This window comes from Lepus europaeus, chromosome 10, assembly GCF_033115175.1.
Source record: "Lepus europaeus isolate LE1 chromosome 10, mLepTim1.pri, whole genome shotgun sequence".
NCBI lineage: Eukaryota > Metazoa > Chordata > Mammalia > Lagomorpha > Leporidae > Lepus > Lepus europaeus.
Window position 1 is genome coordinate 15931394 of NC_084836.1, and position 26717 is coordinate 15958110.

General features: G+C 43.1%; 1 protein-coding gene across 2 annotated transcripts in view; it reads right to left on the minus strand.

The window, feature by feature from the left end:
- Positions 1–3922: 3922 nt before the first annotated feature.
- WASHC4 (WASH complex subunit 4) overlaps positions 3923–26717 on the minus strand; it is a 69892-nt gene continuing 47097 nt past the window's right edge. The window contains exons 27-33 of one of the 2 annotated variants that reach the window (XM_062202985.1): positions 22378–22444; positions 21833–21919; positions 15682–15829; positions 12296–12392; positions 11210–11406; positions 9095–9194; positions 3923–6181 (exon numbers count right to left, since the gene is read on the minus strand). In XM_062202985.1, coding sequence (XP_062058969.1) covers positions 6117–6181; positions 9095–9194; positions 11210–11406; positions 12296–12392; positions 15682–15829; positions 21833–21919; positions 22378–22444 — 761 coding nt within the window. In that variant the 3' untranslated portion in view covers positions 3923–6116. Of the gene's footprint in view, positions 6185–9094; positions 9195–11209; positions 11407–12295; positions 12393–15681; positions 15830–21832; positions 21920–22377; positions 22445–26717 lie in introns of both variants that reach the window. The other variant, XM_062202984.1, reaches the window with a different exon arrangement.

Genomic DNA, 26717 nt, shown 5'->3' on the forward strand with positions numbered 1-26717 from the left:
TCTCTTGTTCTGGTTATTTCTAGAATATCCCTGGAAGAAAACTAAGATCAGTTTTCCAACATACGGAGAATGTGATCCCACTGCCAAAAATTTTTAAAGCGTTACTTGAAGACAGTAGATTTTAGAACTTCTGGAACCTACAGCAGGCAGTGTCACAGGGTCTGTGTGACATCTACTCCTGCAACACATGCACCATCAGACACACTGCACTGAGCCCAGCCTGAGCCCAGGGCCTCCCACCTCCCACATGTGTTAGACCAGCAGGTTCTCTGACAGCTCGCAAGAGCCGTAGTGCCCAGAATTCTTCCTGTTTAAACTTTTCTGGAGGGGTAGAGGTGGCAAGGATCTTGAGCCTGAAACAATTGTGAGGTGGAAAACTAAAGTACTGTTAAAGGTTATGTGGTTTAAGTAAGACACAAAGCATGCAAACCCCAATGAAAACACAAAAGTCTGAAGTGTCGTACACTGAACCAGACTGCATCTAAAAACACCAGAAAGGAGGCCGGCACTGGGGCATAGCGAGTAAGGCCGCCACCTGCAGTGCTGGCATCCCACATGAGCACTGCTTCGAGTCTCGGCTGCCCCACTTCCAATCCAGCTCTCTGCTGTGGCCTGGGAAGGCGGTGGAAGACGACCCAAGCCCTTAGGCCCCTGCGCCCATGTGGGAGAGCCAGAGGAGACTCCTGGCTCCAGACTGGTGCAGCTCCACCTGTTACAGCCAACTAGGGAGTGAACCAGCAGATGGAAGATCAGAAAGGAAAAGTACTAGCAAGCACACACAGCCAATACAAAGTATCCAGAATATACAAAACGTTCCTGTAATTAGGAATGAATGGAAGTAAAGGCATGTCATACGTTAAAAAGTACAAAGGATTCATAAGCAGGAGTATGCTCACTCTTAGTCGAGTCAGGGAGAAACAAATTAAGACCACGCAGATTGACGTTCACAGACCACAAACACCACGCTATTGGCAAGAACGGAGTAGCAGGAAATCTTACACACTGCAAGTAGAGAACAACTCAGCATTGCATCTAGTGAACTTCAAGGTGCAGCTGCTCCACCTCTTGGCAGTTTCACATGTGTCCGTGCGGGTACATCTCCTAGAGACCCTGAACACATGTACCCAGGGACGGGTACAGCAATGATTACAGCACAATTAATAGCATCCCCAAAATGAAAACCCAGAAGCCATCAAAAGAATAGCAAATGATTCATGTAACAGAATCCTGGAGAATTTGCTATGCCTCAGCAGGAATTTAAAAGCATTTATGATTCCATGTAACCTAACATCTAACTGTTACAGGTAGGCTGCCGGAAGCAGAGAAGCATGCACACACAGTGGTTTGTGCTGCGGGGGTAGGGGACAGGGATCGGGAGGCTTTTTCACCTACCCGGTGGCTTCCTGAAGCTGTTTCCAGTCTTTAAATACTACATATTCTTGGCATGCATTGTGTATGTATTTTTAAAGATCAGTTGAAAGGCAGAGATTCACTCCCTCATGCCTGCAAAAGTCAAAACTGGGCCAGGCCAAAGCCAGGAGCTTAGAACTCCTACTGGGGAGGTCTCACGTAGGAGTCAGGGACCCAAGTACTTGCTGCCTCCTGGGGCACTGGATGCGGACTGGAATAGCCAGGACTTGGAACGAGGACCCCAACATGGGATGTGAGTGTCCCGCGTTGGGCTTAACCATGGTACCCGCAAGGCCTAGCTGGCACTGTATTTTTCAGTAATCAAGTCTCACCCACTGCAGGCAGAGGACAATGGACACAATGGGCAGTTGCCTGTTTTTTACCTTTCCTGAAGCGTGTTGCTAGTGCATTTACCGTGTTCTCAAACTGTCCGTGCACCCAGATGAAGGGGCTAGGTGAGGAAACGGGACCTTCTGAGGTCCGCGCCAGTGTCCAGTTCCACTGTGGGTCAGCCGTCACCTCGGCCACACCGCCTTCTTGAGGGGAAGGAGCAGGGCTTCCCTACACCTCTACACCCAGCGGAACAGCTAGCAGGATGGTCTGACTGTACGACACCCACTCAAACACAGACTGTTTTCACACTTTCCACCTAACAGTTATTACAGCAGCTACCACATGCCATGTGCGTTCCTATCTGAGTAGAAATAAGCTGTGTATAATAGTTAATATTTGTAAGTTGTACCCTTGTATAACCTGCTTTACACAAATTATATAACCACCCCATCTTTTGCCTGAGGAAACTACTTATTTTACTATTGAAAAACACGATTTAAAAATGAGCAATAGACCTAAACAGACATTTCTCAAAGGAAGACATAGAAATGGACAAATACAAATTGCTCAACATCACTAACTGGCAACACACAGTCACAGGTACCGTCTGACTCCAGCTAGAACGCTGCTGTCAGAAAAACTGAACAGAGCTGCCACAGGATCCGCAGCACCACCACGGTACACAAACAAGCGGCAGGAACGCAGGAGCAAGGGGCCCCTGCCATGTTCTGGCAGCACATTCACAACAGCCAGGAAATGGAAACTGCCTAGACGTCCGTCATCACAGCAATGGAGAAAGAAAATGTGGCTGGAATACTATCCAGCCATGACAAAGGATGAAACTGTGTCACTTGTGGCAACATGGGACGGATGGACGGGAAGTCACCATGCTGTGTGAAGCCAGCCAGGCACCGAGGGGAAAGTGCTTCATGGTTTCACTCACATGTGGGCTCTAAAACGGTAGAATGTTCATGCTAGAGGTTGGGGACAACTATAGTTATTTCTTTGTCTAAAAGTTATTTGAGAGGCAGAGAGATCAAGTGAACTCCCATTCTCTGGTTCACTCACTCATTTAGTGCCCAAAATGGCTGGGCTGGGCCAGACCATGGTTGGCTAAAGCTGAGAGCCAAGAACTCAATCCAGGTCTCCTATGTGGGTGGCAGGAACACAAGTTACCCATTTTTTTTTAAGATTTATTTATTGGGGTTGGCACTGTGGCATTAGAAGGTTAAGCCTCCACCTGTGGCACCAGCATCCCATATGGATGCCAGTTCGAGTCCTGGCTGCTCCTCTTCTGACCCAGCTCCCTGCTGATGGCCTGGGAAAGCAGTGGAAGATGGCCCAGGTCTGTGGGTCCCTGCATCCGCATGGGAGACCTGGAAGAAGCTCCCGGCTTCGGACCGGCACAGCCCTGACCACTGCAGCCATTTGAGGAGTGGACCACTGGATGGAAGACCTCGCTCTGTCTCTCCCTCTCTGTAACTCTGGCTCTCAAATAAATAAATCTTAAAATAATAAACCATTTATCTATTTATTTGAAAAGGAGAGTTACGGAGAGCAGAGGCAGAGAGAGAGAGAGGTATTCCAACTGCTGGTTCACTCCCCAAATGGCCACAATGGCTGGAGCTGGGCCAATCTGAAGCCAGGAGCCAGGAGCTTCTTCCAGGTGTCCCATGTGGGAGTACTGCTTTCCCAGGCCACAGCAGAGACCTGGACTGGAAGAGGACCAGCCAGGACTCAAACCAGCACCCATATGAGATGCCGGCACAGCGCCAGACCCAGCATGGAAGCATTTTCAAAAAGAGACTCCAGGGGCTAGCACTGTTGAGTAGTGAGTTAAGCTGCCTGTGGCGCTGGCATCCCATATGGGCACCAGTTGAATCCAGGCTGCTCTACTTCTGATCTAGCTCTCTTCTAATGGCCTGGGAAAGCAGCAGATGACGCAAGTACTTGAGCCGGGAAAAGGCTCCTGGCTTTGGATCAGCCCAGCTCCAGCCACTGCAGCCATCTGGGGACTGAACCAGCAGATGGAAGATCTGTCTCTAACTCTGCCTTTCAAATAAATAAATCAATCTTTAAAAAAAAAAAAAAAAAGAGAGACTCCATGTATTTAATTCAATTAAAGGGGACAAAAGGGTTACTGTTAAGAACTACAGCTGTGACACAATTTTGAACATAAACATACAAGGGAAGGAATTTGTGAAACTGTATTTATTAATGTTTTGTTAAACATATTGTCTCTTAGAATTGAGGGAGGAAGCCCCACTCAAGTGAGGCAACAAACTTGCCATCTTTTACAAAATTTAATTAAAACTCACAATCTTATGATTAGTCCTTAATTCCTGAGAATTTGAACATCATTATGTTTTCTGTGAAATTATAACAAATGCTCAGATAATTTTTAAATTATAGTATGCTTGAAAAAAATTAATATGTTAGCAAGGAAAACCATCTCCAAATCTATACATTCATTAACTTCGGCAAGAATACACTGAAGCCCTGTTACTCTACAGTTTAATACAATTTAAATATAATCTTTTCAGAAATTTTATTTCAAATATATGAACTTACAATTAATCCAGACTACAGTGACATTATTACATTTTACTAAAGATAACAAAATTGTCACTTTCTTCTCAATTGTAGATATCCAAGGAGTCAGCATGTGGACTCTAGTATTAATAAAACAATTAATTTACATGAGTGGGAATAATAAGCAGAGAACAACTGATTCTCTTTTAAATCACAACCTGTGTCCCTACTAAAAGGGATGATTTTAGGGAAGAGAAGAAGAACAGGGAAAACAATATTGTTGCTATGAAATGATGACTAAATTGATATAACCAAATCCAAGATCATTAATATAAACATCTGCAATGAAAATATAAATTAATTATGCAGCATGCTTTAGGGCCTTTTCTACAGTTAGTATGGATTAGAAATACTAAAATGCTTTTAATCTACTCGCTGTTAGTAACTGTAACCAATGGTGACAAAATAAACAAAAAACATCTCTTACATGGTGTGTTTCTTCTTTACTCTTGTAAGACAATGAAAGTCCTGATCTCAGGCTGAGAACATTAACCTGACCCTAAACAATAAGCACAGCCAGGGCACTGTGTACCTACTCAAAAAGCTGAAGTAGAAGGATATTAGGAGAATTCTAACAATGTTAGAATTTCTTTCAGGATTTACCCAAAGAAATGTTTCACAGGCAAGTGCGATAGAAAACTCAAGCGTTTCCCAAAATGATGTTCATATTACATTTAAAGTTTTCAACTTTTCATTGTGAAATTATTTATTATACTTTAAAAAAACAAGATTAACCATTGACTATTAACTAACATACCTTGACAAAAATAAAGCTAACAGCTTGCTGGGAACTAAATTTACTCTAAATCTTTCTGTACTTTTTAATAAGTGATTTATTTTATTAAGAGTTTTATTCTCACAGTGGTAATGTTTAAAAGCCTGCACAGTGCAATTATTATAATTAGTATTTAGTCTGATGTCTTATACTTTATAAAAAGTTTGCCAAACCATTACCAAGATTTTAATTCAACCTAACAGAGAAGAAACCTGAGTTTGTACATAGAGACATTTTTTTAACGTATCATACCCAGTGCCTTCCTTCAACCAGCAATGAAGCTTCCAGCAGGTCTCCATGGCTTTATCTGACTTTCCAGTATGAACTAAGTCTTAAAGCAGTTGTTGGAGGTCAGATGTTCCCAAAGTAATGTAAACTAGTTATAAAATGTCTCATAGAAGACACGAGCAGCTCTGGGAGTCACATGAGATTACTACTACACGGCTGGTCAACAGTTACTCTGTACAGAAAGGCAGGTCACACCCGGTGCCTCACGTCCAGGACCAAAGCCATCTTCATAACATTTCTTCCAAAGGATACTGATATGTATACTTCATGAATTCAAGCTCAATTCCTTTTTTAAAATATGTATTTACTGGCTGTATACAGTATATGTATTGAATTTCCAATGACTTGAGACAAATATGGATCAACAACCTATGCAAACACAAATTACAAACATGTAGATAATGACATCTGAGGTTTCCGTTTAGAAATTTAATTTGTCCTCTGTAACTTTACTTCAATTAACTGTTCCTAGAAACACCTTCTAGACTAAAGTTGAGGCAAAAATCTAATTTTAAAATTTCATTCTCAACCTTTGAAACGGAGCCTTGTGCAACAGAACAGACGTCACTTTCAAACACTGCTTTAAAGAGTTACAACATCTAAATATTTTCCAGAGATGTGACCAGGAAATAATTCAATAGCTTTTAACACCTGTTTCACTGGCAAAAGTCTGAACGCAATTCTGACGATTTCCTATGGGCACCACGTACCAGCAACGTCATTTCACAACCGGCTCAGCAGACACAGTGCTGTCGGGCAGGTCTCCATTGCTTGTTTTAGTTTCTTCTGGGAGCATGAGTGAAAATAACAATGGATATATTTATTTTCATTTTTAAAAACAAACTTAAGTAAAATTTTAGAAGAGCTATGTCCCTAAATTCCAAATTAGGAAAAGGTTGTATCTGTCAAATACTTCCCTAACATCACAAGTCATATACCTAGTTTAATTCTTTTTTTTTTCAATCTAGGCCAGATTCTGTTAACTTTCAGACTGGCTCCCAATGGGCAGACGGAGTTAGAGAGATCAGGGTTTATCTCTGGTGGAGCTTCAAGCTGCGCCAAGGCCCTCGCACCTATGGAACCTCGAGACCTCTGGTCTGAGGACGGCCTGTTGCCCTCTAGCCTGTTCCTCCAGCTAGGGAAGGACCTGACTACCCAAAGACACCCAAAAACACGGTAACAAACTGGTACCAAAATTGTCAGGAATGAAGAACTTCCCATTTGTATTTAAGTTCTTTTTAAAGGCAGTTTACTGTGTATGTGACAGAATGAATCCCTAGCTTTCTGCACACAATGTCATGTGCACGCATTTCATTAACGCATGAAAACTATCAACGTACTCAGCAGCTCTGACTCCGGGCACTCTATAGCTGAAATAATCTTAAGAATCTTGGCCGGCGGAGTGGCTTAACAGGCTAATCCTCCGCCTTGCGGCGCCGGCACATCAGGTTCTAGTCCCGGTTGGGGTGCCGGATTCTATCCCAGTTGCCCCTCTTCCAGGCCAGCTCTCTGCTATGGCCCAGGAAGGCAGTGGAGGATGGCCCAAGTGCTTGGGCCCTGCGCCCACATGGGAGACCAGGAGAAGCACCTGGCTCCTGCCTTCGGATCAGCGAGATGCGCCGGCTGCAGCGGCCATTGGAGGGTGAACCAGCGGCAAAAAGGAAGACCTTTCTCTCTGTCTCTCTCTCTCTGTCCACTCTGTCAAAAAAAAAAAAAAAAAAAAAAAAAAAATCTCGAGTGACCTGGGCATATGAACGAGCTGCATCAACTGCAACTCCAGAGAGTTCTTGAAGAACAGACCAGGCAGGAATGAGCTAACTCTTGAGGCCTTAACGCCAATGTCCAATCTACTTGTAGTTTTCCTAGTCACGGGGACTACAGACAAAGGTCTGCAGATCACTAAATGTGGGAGCAGAAACTAAGCAACAAATGAGCTGTGTCCCAACACTAGCTTCACAAATTTATCTTAGTCACAAACTCACAAGTAATTTTTAATATTATCTTCTAGATAAAATCCTAAAAATATTTTTTTTCAAACACATGTCTATTACTTAGTCTAGATTCCATAAATGCCTGGATATGCTCCTTTTAATAAGTAATATTAGTAGGCAAAAATTTATTTATCAAGGAATAAGGTAGTTCATACAATTAATCTACCCAATTCAATCATATTTACTCATTGTGGAAAAAAAATAATAAAAACATCTTGTTTTATATCCTGATTTAGGAAAATTTCATGAAATACAAGAAAAAAGGGAAGAAAACAAACATGAAAATAAGAACCTACTAGTTGCTATTCCTAGTTGTGATCTTCCAAGAAAACAGAAAAACGTAAGTTACATAATCTGTACGACAGTAAAAAGGAAACATCTGTTCCTCAGGAAAGACAGTGTTGCTGAATGTCAGACCTGGAAGCAGTGCATCATGGGGACATGAACCACTTTTGCAATGCTCACAGCATTAAAGCTTATAAAGACTTCCCCCTTGGGGCTGGCACTGTGTTGTAGTGGCTAAAACTTGCCTGCGAGGCTGACATCCCTTATGTGTGCTAGTTCAAGTCCTGGCTGCTCCACTTCCCATCCAGCTCCCTGCTGAAGTGCCTGGGAAAGCATCGGCCACCTAAGTGGAGACCTGGAAGAAGCTCCTGGCTCCTGGCTTCAGCCTGGCCCAGCCCTGGATGTTGGTGTCATTTGGGAAGTGAACCAGCAGATGCAAGATCTCTGTCTCTCCTCCTTTCTCGGTAACTCTTCCAAATAAATAAAATAAATAAATAATTAAAAAGACTTCCCTTTCTTCCTACACAGAATACAGTGGACACAATCCTCTCATAGTGGCTCAAGTTCACTGAAATGACCAGCAATGCCATGACCACGCTGCCTCTCTTCCCCAGGCCTGGCTGTGGAGGGGAGCAGGAGACTGTTTACCACGACACAAAGCAGCCCGGACTATGTTCTGCCTCTTCCATCAGCTGCCCCACCTCGTTCAGCCATAGGCAGTCCCAGCAGCTCTGCCTCTGCAACCTTGAGCTGCCCTCCCCTAATTCACTCCTTCTAACTGGATACAGACTGAGCAGTCAAAGGAGAAAACCAAGCTTGCTAGATTTATTGAAAATAAGAGAAGCTGGCCAGCGCCATGGCTCACTTGGCTAATTCTCCTCCTGAGGCACCGGCACTCCGGGTTCTAGTCCCGGTTGGGGCACCAGGTACTAGTCCCAGTTGCTCCTCTTCCAGTCCAGCTCTCTGCTGTGGCCCGGGAAGGCAGTGGACGATGGCCCAAGTGCTTAGGCCCTGCACCCATATGGGAGACCAGGAGGAAGCACCTGGATCCTGGCTTCGGATCAGCGCAGCGCGCCAGCCGTAGCGGCCATTTGGGGGGTGAACCAACAGAAAAGGAAGACCTTTCTCTCTCTCCCTCTCACTGTCTAACTCCTGTCAAAAAAATAAATAAATAAAAATAAAAATAAGAGAAGCTAAAACTGAGCAGGGGCTCAAGGACCCACAGAGTGAACTAACTGTATAAGCTAAGGAATTCTCTCTTCAATGCCACACGTGATCCACACACAGGCTTTACTTTTTCTAGACTTGATCCTGTATTATTTTTCAAACAAGGAAGCTAGAGTCTGACCAGACAAAACGAACATTAGTACCCAGCACTAAAAGACCTATTGGTCTTTGCAGACGTAAGCCACTCACTGACCTTCCTTTTCCTTCTTCTCTTGGTTTTCTTCCGCTGCAGTCTTGTCTGCTCTGAAGAAAATTCTTGCGCTGCTCAGTGAGAAATAAAGCAGCTCAAACTCCTGCATAAGTGAAAAACGTGGGAAACAAAGGTTGAAATACTGAACGGCAAAATGTAAAAGTTACCTATATTTTAATGTCTTCATTATCTGAGCAAGCTCAAGTGCAATTTGTTAAGTATAGAAACTATGTACTGATCTGCTTTTAAGGTCTGAGTCTAAAACAAAATGCTGAGAAAAATTTGCAAAATTTTATGTTCTATTTCTGTAATTTTAAAGTATACCGTAAAATCTGAAGAAAAAACTTAGATGATAGCTCCTGTTCAAGAAAGTGAAAGAAAAAGAAGCAACGGGAAATCAGACGGAGTGGGGATAAACATCTGTGTTAAACACATAACAGCTATTTTAATTTTGGAATTAAAAAACCTTTCTCTAAGTCTACTTCTTAAATAAATAAATAAGGTCAGCGCCACGGCTCAACAGGCTAATCCTCCGCCTGTGGCACCAGCACCCCAGGTCCCGGTTGGGGCGCTGGATTCTGTCCCAGTTGCCCCTCTTCCAGGCCAGCTCTCCGCTGTGGCCTGGGAGTGCAGTGGAGAATGGCCCAAGTGCTTGGGCCCTGTACCCCATGGGAGACCAGGAGAAGCACCTGGGTTCTGGCTCTGGATCGGCGCAGCGCGCCTACCGTGGCAGCCATTGGAGGGTGAACCAACGGCAAAAAGGAAGACCTTTCTCTCTGTCTCTCTTTCTCACTGTCCACTCTGCCTGTCAAAAAAATAAATAAAATCTTTTTTTTTTTTTGCCTTTTCCTTTTATTAGACTTTATTTTTAGAGAAATTTTAGGCTGACAGCAAAATTCAACAGAAAATACAAGGAGTTCTATGAATCCATCCCCAAACCCATAGGCTTTCTCAGTGGGGACATCCACATCAGGGTGGTTCATGGGCTACAATCAATGAACCAACACTGCCACATCGTTATCCAAGGTCAGTAGCTTATGCTACAGCTCAGTCTCGGTGCTGTCTCTTCTATGAATTTTTTTAACTTTTATTTAATAAATACAAATTTCCAAAGTACAGCTTTTGGATTATAGTGGCTTTTCTCCTCCTATTAACTTCCCTCCCACCCGCAACCCTCCCTTCTCCCGCTCCCTCTCCCATCCCATTCACATCAAGATTAATTTTCAATTATCTTTACATACAGAAGATCAATTTAGTAAATATTAAGTAACGCTTGTAACGCTTTCAACAGTTTGCACCCACACAGAAACACAAAGTGTAAAGTACTGTTTGAGTACTAGTTATACCGTTAATTCACATTGTACAACACATTAAGGACAGAGATCCTACATGGGGAGAAAGTGCACAATGACTCCTATTGTTGATTTAACAATTGACACTTGTGTTTATGGCACCAGTAACCACCCTAGGCTCTTGTCATGAGTTGCCAAGGCTATGGAAGCCTTTAGAGTTCGCCAACTCTGATCTTATTTAGACAAAGTCATAGTCAAAGTTGAAGTTCTCTCCTCCTTTCAGAGAAAGGTACCTCCTTCTTCTGCCAGAAGAGGCTCCTGGCTTCAGATCAGCCCAGCTCCAGCCGTTGTGGCCATCTGGGGAGTGAACCAGTGGATGGAAAACCTTTCTCTCTCTCTGCTCTGGCATAGCAGATAAACCATCTGCAGTGCCAGCATCCCATCTGGGCGCCGGTTCAAGTCTTGCTGGCTCCATTTCTGATCCAGCACAACGATAATGTGCCTGGGAAAGCAGCAGAGGATGGTTCAAGTACTTGAGTCCCTGCACCCATATGGGAGACCAGTAAGAAACTCCTGGCTTCAGATCTCTTCAGCTCTGGCCATTGCGGCCACTTGGAGAGTGAACCAGATCACTCTCTCTCTAACTCTGCCTTTCAAATAAATAAATCTTTAAAAAAAAAAAAGAGTCAAATGGCTTACAAATACCATTACTTCTAAACACATTCTTCCACATTCATCTCACTTAAAACCTCGGTTTCTACATGGCTTCTGCTTTTCAGGTATCAAAAACTGAGTCACAGCAGATGTGACCTTGCCTGTCCCTTACCTGCAGATAGATATCCAGCCGCTTCTGAGTGAGATTCATGGTTTGCAGCAGTTTCTCATCTTGACTAGCTGACTGCACATTCTGTTGCTTAGCAACTGCTCTTATCTCCTTCAGGTATTTCTCCCTAACAGACTGGAACCAGTGAAGTGAGTCGAACTCCTGGTACTGATCCAAAAGCTTTAGAATGTAAGCCACACCTGCAGTCATCGGTAGACCCAAAGTTAAATTACAATGCGTAGAGAAGTTGTACTCCATATCCCTTCACAAATAACTCTCACCACTAAGTTAATCATTATGAATGAATTCTCATACAAAAACATTTTATATCATAAGCAAGTTTATCAAGATGGCTTAATACCTCAAAAAAGATGCAGAAGTATAAAGAACTAAAGACAATTCAGTGAGTAAGAAAATAAATAACATGGTCATGAAAAACATATTACTGTTGTAAAGGAAGAGAATAAAAACTTCTGGGGTTGGGCACTGTGGCTCAGTGGTTAAGCCACTGACTGGGACGCCCGTATTCCACACTGGCATGCCTGCTTCCAATCTGGCTTCCAGCCAAGGCACACTCTGGGAGGCAGATGATGGCCCAAGTACTTGGGTCCCAGCCACCAACGTGGGAGACCTGGACTGAGTTCTGGGTTCCTGGCTTCTGTCTGGCCCAGCCCTGAGTGTTAAGGGCATTTGGTGGAGTGAACTAGCAGATAGAAAATCTCTGTCTCAGTCATTTTGCCTTCCAAATAAATATTTTAAAAAAAACATAAAACAATTTCCACTCCTAACCAGACAGTAACTGAAGAGGCTACAGGAAAACCAAACACAAGATGCTAAAACTGTACAACCACAGTAAAACCTAAATATTGAATCAAACTAGTCAAGTGACTAGCAATACCAAGCAGGCATTCAGTGACAGATACAAATGACGGAAAACAAATATATTCAATCAGATGGCTCAGCTGAAGAATCAGTGAATGCTGATCAGGACAAATCTTAAAGAGCCCTTAGACCTACCCCGAAGCAAATGTTTCTAAGATTCTATTATAAAGGGAATATAAAATGGGCAAACAATTCCATTAAGCTTACCCATGGCAAAGCCATCATCAGTAAAGGCAGCTCCAATTTTATTTTTTTTATTTAATTTCTCCTTGCAACTAATGGAATGCTCTACAAAGTTGAGGGTCTAAAAAGACAGAACAAGGATATCACAGAAACAGCTATGTAAGATAAGGTTCAGCATTTAGTTCTCGAAACAAGTATTTCAAACACTGTCAACAGATTTGCTTCTTGGTTCCTGTCTTTGGCTCTGAAACACACACCTGAGACGAACGGTCGTGGGGGGACACCGTCTGCACAGGCGCCCTCGCTGGCTCTTCTTTCCAAGTCCTCAGTCAAGCACTGTGCGTGTATGGCTCCTTATAAACTATGGCGTGTATTTGAGAGAAGAGAACACTGCCGCTTGCGAGGTGTGTGATCTCACCCAGAGCCGTACGTTAAGTGAGCACTGAAGTCCGAAAGCAGGCTGCTCTACTTCAGTGCACACTTCTAAGACGAAACACCGGGGAGCCAGGGCTGCAGTACAGCGGGCTACGCTGCTGCCTGGGATGCCAGAACCCCATATGAGCATCCTAGCTGTTCCACTTCCAATCCAGTTCCCCGCTAATGCTAAGCAGCAGAACATGGCCCAAGTGCTTGGGCCCCTGCACCCACGTAGGAGACCCAGAAGAAACTCCTGAATTCTGGCTTTCAAAAACTGTCGGCGCAGCACGCCGGCTGTGCTGGCCATTGTGGGGTGAACCAACACAAGGAGGACCTTTCTCTCTCTAACTCTGCCTGTCAAAAAATAAATAAAAATAAAAAATAAGCCGGCGCCGTGGCTTAACAGGCTAATCCTCCGCCCTGCGGCGCCGGCACCCCGGGTTCTAGTCCCGGTTGGGGCGCCGGATTCTATCCCGGTTGCCCCTTTTCCAGACCAGCTCTCTGCTATGGCCCGGGAGTGCAGAGGAGGATGGCTCAAGTCCTTGGGCCCTGCACCCCATGGGAGACCAGGAGAAGCACCTGGCTCCTGGCTTTGGATCAGCGCGATGAGCCGGCCGCAGCGGCCATTGGAGGGTGAACCAACGGCAAAAAGGAAGACCTTTCTCTCTGTCTCTCTCACTATCTACTCTGCCTGTCAAAAAAAAAAAAAATCTATAAAATAAATAAATAAATAAATAAAAATAAAAAATAAAGATTTACCTAAGTCAACTCTACACCAGGTGTTAGTAAGTACTTAACCTAAGAAAAAAAACTACTAGCACCCAGAGGTTACACTATGGAGCAGCAGAGCAGGCAACAACAGGATGCTGTCTCCACCTCTACACACTAAGCCACTAGGCCTGTGAGCACTGAGCAGGAAGTAAGGCCAGTGCAACAGATGTGCTGAACTCTTAATTTCAGGAAATGTTAATTCAAGTAGCCACACATTGGCCACACAGAGACAGCAAAGCTCTAGACAGGTACAGAGAGTATTTTTTTTTTAAAAAAAATATGAATGATACGGTATGCTAAGTACTGTAGCAGCCTACACAAGAAACAAGACAGCCAGTTTTGCGTATATTGCCTCTGGAATCCCACAGTGAAGTCTTCATCAATAGTTAGTTAAATCATATATAGACATCTCACTTACACTTGCCTTTTTTCTTTGGAACTAAACGGTCAACTCACGCACAAGGACAGCGTCCTGCATGTCTTTGCTGTGCTCTTACTCTGTTTTGTTTTCTGCATCACTGACTGAATTCTGACAGCTGTCCTGTGCAACTGCAGGCTCCCCCTCCACTCACTGCTGGTCTCACTGCTGTTTCCTGTGGCTTGCATGCACTGTCCCTCAGAAGAAAACCTACAGGGAGAACTCACCCTGAGTTACCTGCAGTGTAACTCAATCCCTCACCTCGACTACAACACAAATTTAATATGAAATGAATATGGATATCTTTGCTAATAGCTGATATAACAGTAAGTATATAAAAGAAATAGAAAATTCGCAAAGCAAAAAGCTGCCTATAGACTATTAGCTAATGGTTATCATATGTAAGAAAATGTGCTAATTCAGGCAATATGAAAAGCTATTATTGAGCAAAGCTGGATATAATAAAAAGCTGTATCTTCTTGGTTATATTCAGCTTTTAGAGCTATTCACTTTCAAATCTTAGAGAAAACCTTTATTATAGGGAACAATAAACAGTAAGGAAAAACAACCCTTATTTTTAACACATACCTCTCTAAACTCCTAATGCCGTTTCCCAGCTTGAAAAATTGTTTTTATAATGTAATTTTTATAGCAGGCTACTTTCAGGCAGTATTATAGGATTAGAAAAGAACACATCATATATTTTAAAAAGGATAAAGCCCTAGGGCCGACAACTGTGGCATAGCAGGCTAAGCCTCCACCTGCAGCATCCCATATGGGCACCAGTTCATGTCTCAGCCTCAGCTGCTCCTTTTCAGATCCAGCTCTCTGCTACGGCCTGGGAAAGCAATAGAAGACTGCCAAGTGCTTGGGCCTCTGCACCCGTGTGGGAGACTTGAAAGAAGCTCCTGACTCCTGGCTTTAAATCAGTCCAGCTCCAGCCATTGCGGCCATTTGGGGAGTGAACCAGTGGATGGAAGACCTCCCCCTCTGCCTCTCCCTGTCTCTGTAACTCTGCCTCGCAAATAAATAAAATCTTAAAAAAAGGGAAAAAGCCCTAAGGATTTAAGTGTTAGGATTTACCATTGAATAGAGACAAGTTCCCTTCAAACAACGGCCTCTGAGAAATGTGTCAGAAAAACTTCCCAGCAAGTCTACACTAAGCAATTAAAATGACTATGTGATAAAATTCTGCCCAAAAATTCTATGGTATAAATGTAATGATATAAAGTAAAGTTAATTTTAAAAAGACTAGAATTCCTCTGGCAATTATTAACAAATAGAATATTTTTAAAAATAAGAACTAATTACTTCAATTCTAGGTCACATTCACTGAGATGACATTTAATTTCACCTACAATCAAAACCTAACATATGGGGCCAGCGCTGTGGAATCATGGGTAAAGCCACTGCTCGCAGTGCTGGCAACCCATATGTCCACCAGTTTGTGTCCCGGCTACTCCACTTCCAATCCAGCTCTCTGTATGGCCTGGGAAAGCAGTAGAAGATGGCCCAAGTCCTTGGGCCCCCGCACCCCCGTGGGAGACCTGGAAGAAGTGCCTGGCTCCTGGCTTCAGATCGGCCCAGCTCTGGCCGTTGTGGCCAACTGGGCAGTGAACCAGTGGATGGAAGACCTTTTTCTCTCTCTCTCTGCCTCTCTGTAATTCTGCCTTTCAAATAAATAAATTTTAAAAGAAAGAAAAAAAAGTAAAACATTCTGTACATTTTAGGTTATAAAGAAACCAGTTTTATTAATCAGTAATTTCTTGGGAAAAAATTAATTTTAGGTTTTGAAAATACTCACCAGAGGGGGAACAATGATATAAAAATTTCGGAGATGTATGTTCTTAGGCCTTCGAAATTCTGGAGCAAAAACATCTACAAGCATTTTGAAATATTCTGTACCTTCAGCAGAATTTCGTGTGTGGTCACTGAGGACTGAATCCAAATGCCTAAAAAGAAACAAAAATATTTCTTGGTTCCTAGTCCAGAAGACAGCTTTTTAAAAATTCATCTCTCAGGGGCCAGTGCCATGGCTCACTTGGCTAATCCTCCACCTGCAGCGCCAGCATCCCATATGGGCGCCAGGTTCTAGTCCCAGCTGCTCCTCTTCCAGTCCAGCTCTCAGCTGTGGCTCGGGAACGCAGTGGAGGATGGACCAGGTGACTGGGCGCCTGCACCCACGTAGGAGACCAGGAGGAAGCACCTGGCTACTGGCTACTGATCGGCGCAGCTCTGGCCATGGCGGCCATTGGGGGGGGGGGGTGTACCAACGGAAGGAAAACCTTTCTAACTCTACCTATCAAATAAGTTAAAAAAAAAAAAAATCTCTCATTAGGTTAGCTAAGAGCACCTGAAGGGGCTGGGGCTGTGGGTTAAAGCCCTGGCTTGAAGCACCGGCATCCCATATGGGTGCTGATTCTAGTTCCAGCTGCTCCTCTTCCGATCCAGCTCTCTGCTATGGCCTGGGAAATCAGCAGAAGATGGCCCAAGGATTTGGGCCCCTGCACCCATGTGGGAGACCCAGAAGAAGCTCCTGGCTCCTGAATTCAGATCAGCTCAGCTCTGGCTGCTGCAGCCATTTAGGGAGTGAACCAGTGGATGGAAGACCTCTTCATCTCCACCTCTCTAACTCTGTCTTTCAAATAAATAAAAATAAATCTTAAAAAAGAAAAAAAAAAGGCCGGCGCTGCGGCTCACTAGGCTAATCCTCCGCCTTGCAGCGCCGGCACACCGGGTTCTAGTCCCGGTCGGGGCACCGATCCTGTCCCGGTTGCCCCTCTTCCAGGCCAGCTCTCTGCTGTGGCCCGGGAGTGCAGTGGAGGATGGCCCAAGTCCTTGGGCCCTGCACCCCATGGGAGACCAGGAGAAGCACCTGGCTCCTGCCATCGGATCAGCGCGGTGCGCTGGCCGCAGCGCGCTGCCGCGGCGGCCATTGGAGGGTGAACCAACGGCAGAGGGAGGACCTTTCTCTCTGTCTCTCTCTCTCACTGTCCACTCTGCCTGTCAAAAAAAAAAAAAAAAGAAAAGAAAAAAAAAAAAAAAAAGACCAATGCTACAATAAACTTCTCTGTACATATACCTGGCCGGGGGGGGGGGGGGGGGGGGGGGGGAGAGCACTGGAAAACAGGAAATGTGACAGGACATTTCTAAGTAAGTTTCCTAGGAGTGCACAATAAGCTCATTTTATGTACAGAAAGTGATCAACATGATTTAAAGCTAGTTTGAAAAACAGAACATGTAGAACATCTTGGGACTTAACTTCTTCCTACAATGAACCTTGTTGTACCCCATTTCACTGTAAATTCTTCAATTTAAATCTCTTCACTAACACATTCACACTACCGTCCCTCTATTTAAACCTGATTCTCTTAGCGTCCCTCTCCAATTTTATTCTTTTTCTCCTGCATCTCTCATACAGAGACTTTCAAATTATTACTCCTTCAACAGTGAAAGGCAGAAATCTCTCCTTTGAGACTCACATAATCCAACTACAGTTGCTCTTCAACACATCATGAGGTTACATCCCATAAATCCACCTTAAGTTGAAAATATTATAAGAAAATGCATTTAACACACCTCACCCTCACCTACTGAATGTCCCAGCTTAATAGCTGTTTACCCTGGTCATCTTCTGGCTAACTGGGAGACATGGCTCACTCTACCACTGTCCAGCATGGCCAGCGGCGAAGTTTGAAAATCAAAATTCAGTATCAACTGAATCAAATCAGCTGTATCAAAAGTACAGTATCAACTGAGTGCATATCGATTTTGCATTATAATAGTTTTTTTTAAAAAAAAGGTTTATTTATTTGAAAGGCAGAGTTACAGAGAGGCAGAGGCAGAGGCAGAGGCAGAGGCAGAGAGAGAGAGAGAGAGAGAGAGAGAGAGGTGTCCTCCATCTGCTGGTTCACTCCCCATATGGCTGCAACAGCTGGTGTTGCGCCAATCTAAAGCCAGGAGCCAGGAGTTTCTTCTGGGTCTCCCACGCAGATGCAGGGGCCCAAGGACCTGGGCCATCTTCTACTGCTTTCCCAGGCCATGGCAGAGAACTGGATTGGAGGAGGAGCAGCTGGGACTAGAACCGGTGCCCATATGGGATGCCAGCACTACAGGCAGTGGCTTTACGTGCTATGCCACAGCACTGTCCCTTAATATAAAGTTTTTAAAAATCACAAATTCTAAGTCAGAAGACTATCTGCTTATCCAACAACCCAACTACTCCTTTATCAAAGCAGGCTTCTACTAACCTTTTAGACTACCCTACATTTATCAGCTGGGACTAGGATGCTTGCTCTAATTCTCTTCCATTGTTTACATCACAGGGGTGGGGAATGCCTTACCCATGGGCCATACAAGGCCCACTAAATCAATGGTCTGGCCCCGACAAGACAAGTGCATTTGGGACTTGAAATTCAATAAATATACAGCAGGCTAATTTTTGTAAAAATTTATTTTATTTATTTGAAAGGCAGAGTTGCAGAGAAAAAGGGGGGGAAAAGGAGAGAGGGGGAGAGAGGGAGAGATGAAGAGAGGGGGGGAGAGGGAGAGGGGGAGAGAAATCGATCAATCTTCCATCCACTAGTTCACTCCCCAAATGCCAGCAACAGCCAGGGCTGGGCCAAGCCAAACCCAGGAGCCAATAACTCCATCTGACTCTCCCACACATGTGGCAGGGGGCCAAGCACTTGAGCCATCTTCCACTGCTCTCTCATGTACATGAGCAGGGAGCTAGGTTGGAAGCTAAGCTGCCAGAATTCCACCAGTGCTCCAATATGGGATGCCTACTTCACAGACGGTAGCTTAACCCGCTGCATAACAGCACTGGCCACAGCAGACTCATCTTTAAGTTGATCATTTGCATGGCCTGCAAATGGTGTTATAAATATCTAAATGGCCAACAGCAAAAAGGTTCCCCACTCCTATGTGGGGTCTCTCTCTCTCCCCTTCTCCTTCTCCTTCTCTCTTGCACAAATCTAGGCCTTGCAATTACTCAGCTTTACTCTGGAAATCTTGTAAGACAATGTCTCATTCTCTGACTTCTTGGTTATTTCAAATCATTTTTTAAGAGTTATTTTATTTATTTGAAAGACAGAGGAGTTACAGAGAGAAGTAGAGCCAGAAAGAGAGAGGTCTTCCATTTTGCTGGTTCACTCCCCAAATGACCACAATGGCCAGAGCTGAGCTGATATGAGGCCAGGAGCCAGGAGCTTCTCCCAGGTCTCCCACGCGGGTGCAGGGGCCCAAGGAGTTGGGCCATCTTCTGCTTTCCCAGGCCACAGCAGAGAGCTGGATCGGAAGAGGAGTAGCCGGGACCAGAACCAGCACCCATATGGGATGCCGGTGCTGCAGGCTGGCGCTTTAACCCACTGCCCCACAGTGCCAGCCTCTATTTCAAATCTTTTTTAAACAGTCACCAATTTTGGGAAAAATGACATTTACTAAGAAGTAAAGAAAGGTTCAGTTTTCTTCCCTTCATATGCAAGCCACAACCCACTGCTTTGGTAATGTGGCAAAGAATCAGACTATCTAACAGGATACTCAGATCAAAGCGTCTGTGTGTTTGAGGCTTTATTCTCACAAAAATGTATACACACACTCCCCAGTATATATCTGTTTTATTTCAATGAACTTCAAGCCTGACACACTATGCTGTAATGAACACCTGTATACTCTTAACACCAGATTCATTGCTTGCTAACATTTTATCATATTTATTTGTTTTGTTTTCCTGAAACAAAATTGCAGACCGCATGTCACTTAACACATACTTTGGTATGAATCTAATAAGAACTATGTCATTTTCCCACAAAGCCACATTACTACACTAAGATTATTAGATATTAGCAATCCATTTCCACATCTCCTCTACTTAGTACCCATGTGTCATTTATAGTTTTGTTTTGCTTTTTTTCCCCCCCTTTCTGGATCATTTTTAAGAATCACCCACTGCATGTGATTATCCAATCTCTTTATTCTCCTAATCTACATCCATCTCCTTTACTTTTTGTCTTTCACTTCACATTTAAGGTTGTATCTGTCAAATACTTCCCTAACATCACAAATCATATACTTCTACAGCAGGTGTTTCATAGAAGGCCCCACATTTTGGGTTTCTCAGATTGTTTCTTGGTACTAAATGCAGAGGAAGCATTTCTGGCAAGAATACACACTAGGTACTTGACATTACATTGCATCAGAAGGCCAAATGGGGACTGGTGCTGTGGCATAGCAGGTAAAGCCACCGCCTGCAGTGCCGGCATCCCATATGGACGCCAGTTTGAGATCCGGCTGCTCCACTTCTGATCCAGCTCTCTGCTATGGCCTGGGAAAGCAGTAGAAGATGGCCCAAGTGCTTGGGCCCCTGCACCCGCATGGGAGACCTGGAAGAAGCTCCTGGCTCCTGGCTTCGGATCGGTGCAGCTCTTGCCGTTGTGGCCAATTGGGGAGTGAACCAGTGGGTGGAAGACCTCTCTCTCTCTCTCTGCCTCTCCTTCTCTCTCCATGTAACTCTTTCAAATAAATAAATAAATCTTTAAAAGCAGGCCGTCATGTCAGTCTGCCTGACATTACTAATGACGCTAAGTCTGATTACTTAGTTAAGGAATACCTCTCTCTCCCCCATCGTAAAGCCAGTTTTTCCTGTTGTGATGGAAAACACATTTAGTGGTAATTTTTTTGCATGAATATTCTCTAAAACCTCTTCATTCAATGTTTAAAAGTCTTATGGTGGTGGTTGCAAGACGGCGATTTTCCCCTCTAAATGTTCTCATCTCTTATACAATTAGTAAATGGCATTCTTCTGAAAAAAGGAACTTTGATTCTCCTCCTCCAACCTTTACAATTCTTCATTACGAATCAGGGATATTTTTTTTTTTTTTTTTTACTCAATGGATAATCATCTATTTCCACCATTATTCTTTTTGATATTCAAACTGTCTCCACTTTGTCCAGGTATGATCATTCACAAGTGATTCAAAAAACTGTTATAATTACTGAAAATAAAACCCACAGTTTATTAAACAAATTTAACAATTCTCAAACTTCAAGTTCTGTTACAAAATCACTACTGACTCAAGACTGTAGACTGAGGCTGATGCTGTAGCATAGTAGGTAAAGCCACTGCCTACAGTACCGGCATCCTATATGGACACCAGTTCGAGACCTGGCAGCTCCACTTCTGATCCAGTTCTCTGCTATGGCCTGGGAAAACAGAAGATGTCCCAAGTCCTTGGGCCCCTGTACCCACATAGGAGATCCAGAAGCCCCTGGCTCCTGGCTTCAGATCAGCCCAGCTCCAGCTGTTGTGGCTATTTGGGGAGTGAATGAGCGGATCGAAGACACATCTCTCTCTCTCTGCCTTTCTCTTTAACCCACCTTTCAGATAAATAAATCTTAAAAAAAAAAAAGACTATAGACCTATCCAATAAGATAGCTGTTAGTTATTTAAATTAGAATGAAATAAAATTTAACATTCTACTCCCCCAACCCATTGACCCTATTTTAAGTGTCCAACAGTGATATGTGGCAGTGGTTACTGTACTGGGCAGAGCTGTTCTAGACAGCATGAAAGGAAGAACTGGCATTCCAGAGAGGTGTTGGTATATAAGAACATGTTAAAAAGTAAGAAAAAACGGGCTCCGTGAGTTTTACAAAGGAGCTATCTGGCATTTCTTTCCTTACACTAAGTCTTCAAGATCAGTTGTTTGGACTAGCAACATTTCAGGTGTTCAGAGCCAGCTGGTTCAAATGGGCAGCATGTTCTAGAAGACCCCTTACTGGTACAGTTAGAAAGATCTTAAAATAATGAAGTCTTTAAGAAAAAACAGTACATTTCATTAATTTGTATAATATTTGCATATAAATTTTAATTATCCTCTAGTCTTCCTCTTTAATGCTTTATATAAACACACTTTTTTGGATCTTCAATTTAGGTTATCCCATAATTATATTACCTTGCTGCTTTTAATGTTTCATCTGCAAGACCTTCTTCTTTTACTAGTTCTTCAAAATTTACAATATCTTCGAGATCAGGCACAAATCTACACAAGAATTTGGGAAAGAATTCATTAGGGCAAATACAGTATATGCAATTGACACAGATATGAAAGTGACACTGTAGAACTCAAAACTTTCCAACTATGTATTTGGAAACAACTTTGCATTTCAGTTATGTTGGTATCATCACTTTAATTCTGAATGTAATTTCAGAAATGCATAATCTAATTTTATTCCTTAAAACCATGTCATCTTTAGATCCATTAAGTCACACTGATAAATTAACTATCACCTTAAAAGAAATAGATTTAAGTCTTCTGCAGTGGTAAAATTTAAAAAGAAAAATATATAACTAGTAAAATTAATGATTTTCTTCCATATTCTATTTCAAAAAATGCCAACAAGAACAAACACTTTTTCTACAATATCATTTATAGCACAGACTTAAATGTCATAATTTTTAAAGGCATAAGCAAGGCAAAAATGATGTTTGCATCCATACCTAATGGCATTGCTGCTACAGTGAAGACCACCAGATCTTATCATTCGCACATAGCCCATAGCATTACCTTAAAAACCACACAAAAAATAATATATATAAATAATTCTAAACTCAAATAGTCAGGAACAGTTATATACAGTAGTCAATTACAAGGTTTCCCCTGCTAAATACCAAAACATTTTGCTATTTTACTTCTGTTTTCCATAAAAAGTAAAACTTTTGCATATTTTTGCACTTAAAATATACATACTTATACACATCTATATTAAAAGAAATGTACCTTTCTCAATTGATAACCTAAATTCATTATTGCTGACAACACCGAAGGGATCAAACATTGTAAGATTACAATATCAGTACTTTCCTCATTCACAGGGAAAAACCAGTCTTTCCCTACCTCCACATACATACACACAGCTGGAAGTGATATCAAAAAATCTTTATTTTATGTCTCCCAATTTATCTGTCTAGCCTAGATTCCTCTTCTGAACTCCAGGCTTTCCTAATTCATGCCTATTATATTTAGTACGTCCACGTCAAACTCCAGACAGTTACCCCAATCACATCTCCTAGCCTCAGAAACGGGCAGTTCCATCCTTCCAGTTCCTCAGGCCAAAACGCCCTGAAGTCACCCCTGACTGCTTTCTATCACACTTTACATCCAATCAGTGGACAAATTAAACTGTCTCTGCCGTGAAAACACAGCCAGAATCCAACCACTTTCCACCACCTTCACAGCTACCCTCTATTCCAAACCACCTCCATCTCTTGCCCAGACCGCTGTGTTATGCCATGGCCTCCTGACTTCCCTACTTCCACCTTCATCATCCAGCCACACCCTCCAATCTTCTATTTACGTAACAAGGGGTGACCCTTTAAAAACTGAAGTTGGAACACATCAGACCTTTCCTGAAAGCTTTGCCACGGTTTTCCATTTCATAAAATCAAAACTGCACGTGGTCACCATACGCCAGCATGATCTCAGCCCCTGCTGTTCTGACATCACGCCCTGCCACTTGGGTTCTCACTAACCCCATTCTGATCCCTCACTATTCCTCAGGAATACTAAGTAGACTCAGGACTTTCGCGTTGGCCTGTCACCTCTGTCTAGCAGACTCTTTTCCCGAGTATGCACGTGGATTATCCTCTCACATTACTTAGGTCCTTGCTCCAACATCACCTCCTGAAAACTCGTGCTGAACATCACTGCATGGCACTGCCCAGTCCCATGACATCCAGCACCCATCTTTCTGCACCTTCCTCGGCTAGAAGACAAGATCTCTGAGACGGCCTTTGACTGCTTTAGTGCTCCATCTCTACAGCCAACGTGTCCCAGGACACTGGGACTCAATACATAACTGAACAGAATGGAAATTACTTGGGGGAGAGTGCAGATGCCAACAAGCAGCAGTTACCATCTCATAAATCATTACAGTAACATGTTTTAATGGTAACCCTACAAAGCAAGTATCAGTGAATCTATTTTAAGGCCTATGCCAATGTGAGAGACACTAAACTGTGGGGGAAAATCCAAGAGCTAGTTTCACTGTTTTCCTTTAAACTACCAGACCAATGTCTAGTTCATCAAACTGTCAGAAAGGTTAATTTAGAATACATTTAAGAGCAAAAGCTCAAAGACACACTACCTGGGTTCAAATCTGGACTCTGTCATTTGTTATTTATAAAACCTAAGTCAAATTATGTCTGTTAGCATGTCGGTCTCCTCACCTGTTAAGTTCTATAAGGGCCGGTCTTTATTTACTGTCATACATATCACCGGCACCTAGAAACATTTTACATAATACATAGCTGTGGACTGAATGATGAAATCATACTTCATGGTGCTACAGTGAGATTCCTATGAGTTAAAACATATAAAGTCACAGCAATTAATAAATGCTCAATAAATAGTTGTTACTGTTTCAGCAGGCAGATTGTCAAAAAGACTTCTCATTTTGCTCTCAGCTCTGAGATTCTTATTTTCTCAAGATATTTAACAGATATAAAAGCACATCATGGTAATTTTATAAGCAGAGAAAAAGAACGTGTGTTTTCTAAGAGGAGAAAAAAACACTAGAGCTAAGCAAAGAGGATCATCTTGTGTAACTGTGAAGTGCATCCTGGCTGCTATCAAGGCGACACTAGACAGCAGGCACACCGACATACTGAAGCTCATGACTGAGCATCCAAAATATATTCCCAAACAATATAAAAACATGAAGTAAGTAACATTACAAGGTAGTATTCACATGACGAAAAAGACTCTGATACTAGTATGTAAATAAAGTTTAAGCAACACTGCTCTTAAACGGAGGTCCACAGATCCTAGGCAGCAGTACTTGTGTATGATACACACAACTTTGCACATATTCAAGCATATCAGCTTCAGTTCTGGGGGAAACAAACCAGGGTTTTCATTAGATTCTCAAAAAGGGTTAAGAACTACTGCCCTAGAAATTTGCTATCTAGTACGGTATCAAATGTCTTCCTGAAGAAATCAATACTTATTTTGGTAATACCTAATATCAAATGGTTTGAAATTTAAAAATCACAAAGATTCTCTTCTTTTACTAAAACATAATAAAAAAAAAATCTAACATACAAACCAATTAATTTGCAAAATTTAAACTAGCACTCAGTGACTACTCCAGAACTAACTGCTTATAATATCTTCCCTACTATTTATTTGAAGCCTCTTCAGAGCAAAGGCTATTTGTAACTCAGCACCTAGAAGAATATCTGGCATACCTGATGCATAGTAAATGTTTGATAAATGAATCACTCACTCTCAAGAGGTAGAATTTTCTCAAAACATAGTAAGAGTTTACTACCCACTTTGTGTCAGTTAAAGTAAGCTGTGAAGAATATAGAACATCTTTGGACTTATTAAAGAACCTCAGTTCTTTAAAAGAAGAAAAAAGGTGGGGGGGGCAGCACTGTGGTGAGGCGGGTTAAAGCCGTGGCCTGAAGCGCTAGCATCGCATATGGGCACCAGTTCAAGTCCCAGCTGCTCTTCTTCCGATCCAGCTCTCTGCTATGGCCTGGGAAAGCAGTAGAAGATGGCCCAACTCCTTGGGCCCCTGCACCCGCGTGGGAGACCCGGAAGAAACTCCTGGCTCCTGGCTTTGGATTGGCACAGCTCCGGCCGTTACAGCCATCTGGGGAGTGAATCAGCGAATGAAAGAACTCTGTCTCTACCTCTCTCTCTGTAACTCTTTCAAATAAATAAAATAAATCTTTAAAAAAAGAACCTCAGTTTAAGTGTTTTTTTTTTTTTTTTAAACATTTATTTACTTGAAAGGCAAATAGATCTTCCATCCACCTGCTCACTCCCCAAATGTCTGCAACGGCTGGAGCCGGGCCAGACGGAAGCCAAGAGCCTTCTTCGTGTCTCCCACATGGGAGCAGAGGACATGGCCCAAGCAACTGGGCCATCTTCTGCTGCTTTCCCAGACACATTATCAGAGAGCTGGATCGAAGTGCAGCAGCCGCGAATCAAACTGGCGGTCATATGATATCACCACAAGCAGCAGCTTAACCTGCTACACCGCAGTGCCAGCCCCCTACGTTTAAGCAATACCACTTTCTTATTTCTCTGAGTTTTTCTTTTCACATTTTTAAAATGATGATTACATGTCTGTCTCACAGGGTTAGAGATAACATACATGAAAAAGCTCAAATAAGTTCAAAATTTTGTTAATTAGTCTCACATGGACGACAGGAACCCAACCGCTTGAGCCGTCACAACCGCATTAGCAGAAAGCTGAGACCAGCAGCCAAAGTTGAGCGCTAACCCAGGTATTCCATGTGGGGTATGGGTGTCTTAACCACCAGGCTCAACACCTGCCCTTTCTCGCTTTTACATATAACTTTACTGTATTTCAGAAGACAAGTTCTACTTGTAAGGTAGAAGACCATTAAGTTATATGTGCAAGTATGAAATGGTATAGCAAAGAAAAAAATATGACATCCAATATTTAATCTTTAACTATATGTAAGTTACTTATTAACCTCTCATGTAAATATTTTATACTTTCACATGCAGGCTGCAACTTGAAGGAGACTCTCTCTTGTAAAAGTAAAAACAGGGGCCAGCGCCGTGGCTCACTTGGTTACTCCTCTGCCTGCAGCGCCGGCATCCCACATGGGCTCCGGATTCTAGTCCCAGTTGCTCCTCTTCCAGTCCAGCGCTCTGCTGTGGCCCAGGAAGGCAGTGGAGGATGGCCCAAGTGCTTGGGCCCCTGCACCCACATGGGAGACCAGGAGGAAGCACCTGGATCCTGGCTTTGGATTGGCGAAGCGTGCCGGCCGTAGCGGCCATTTGAGGAGTGAACCAACGG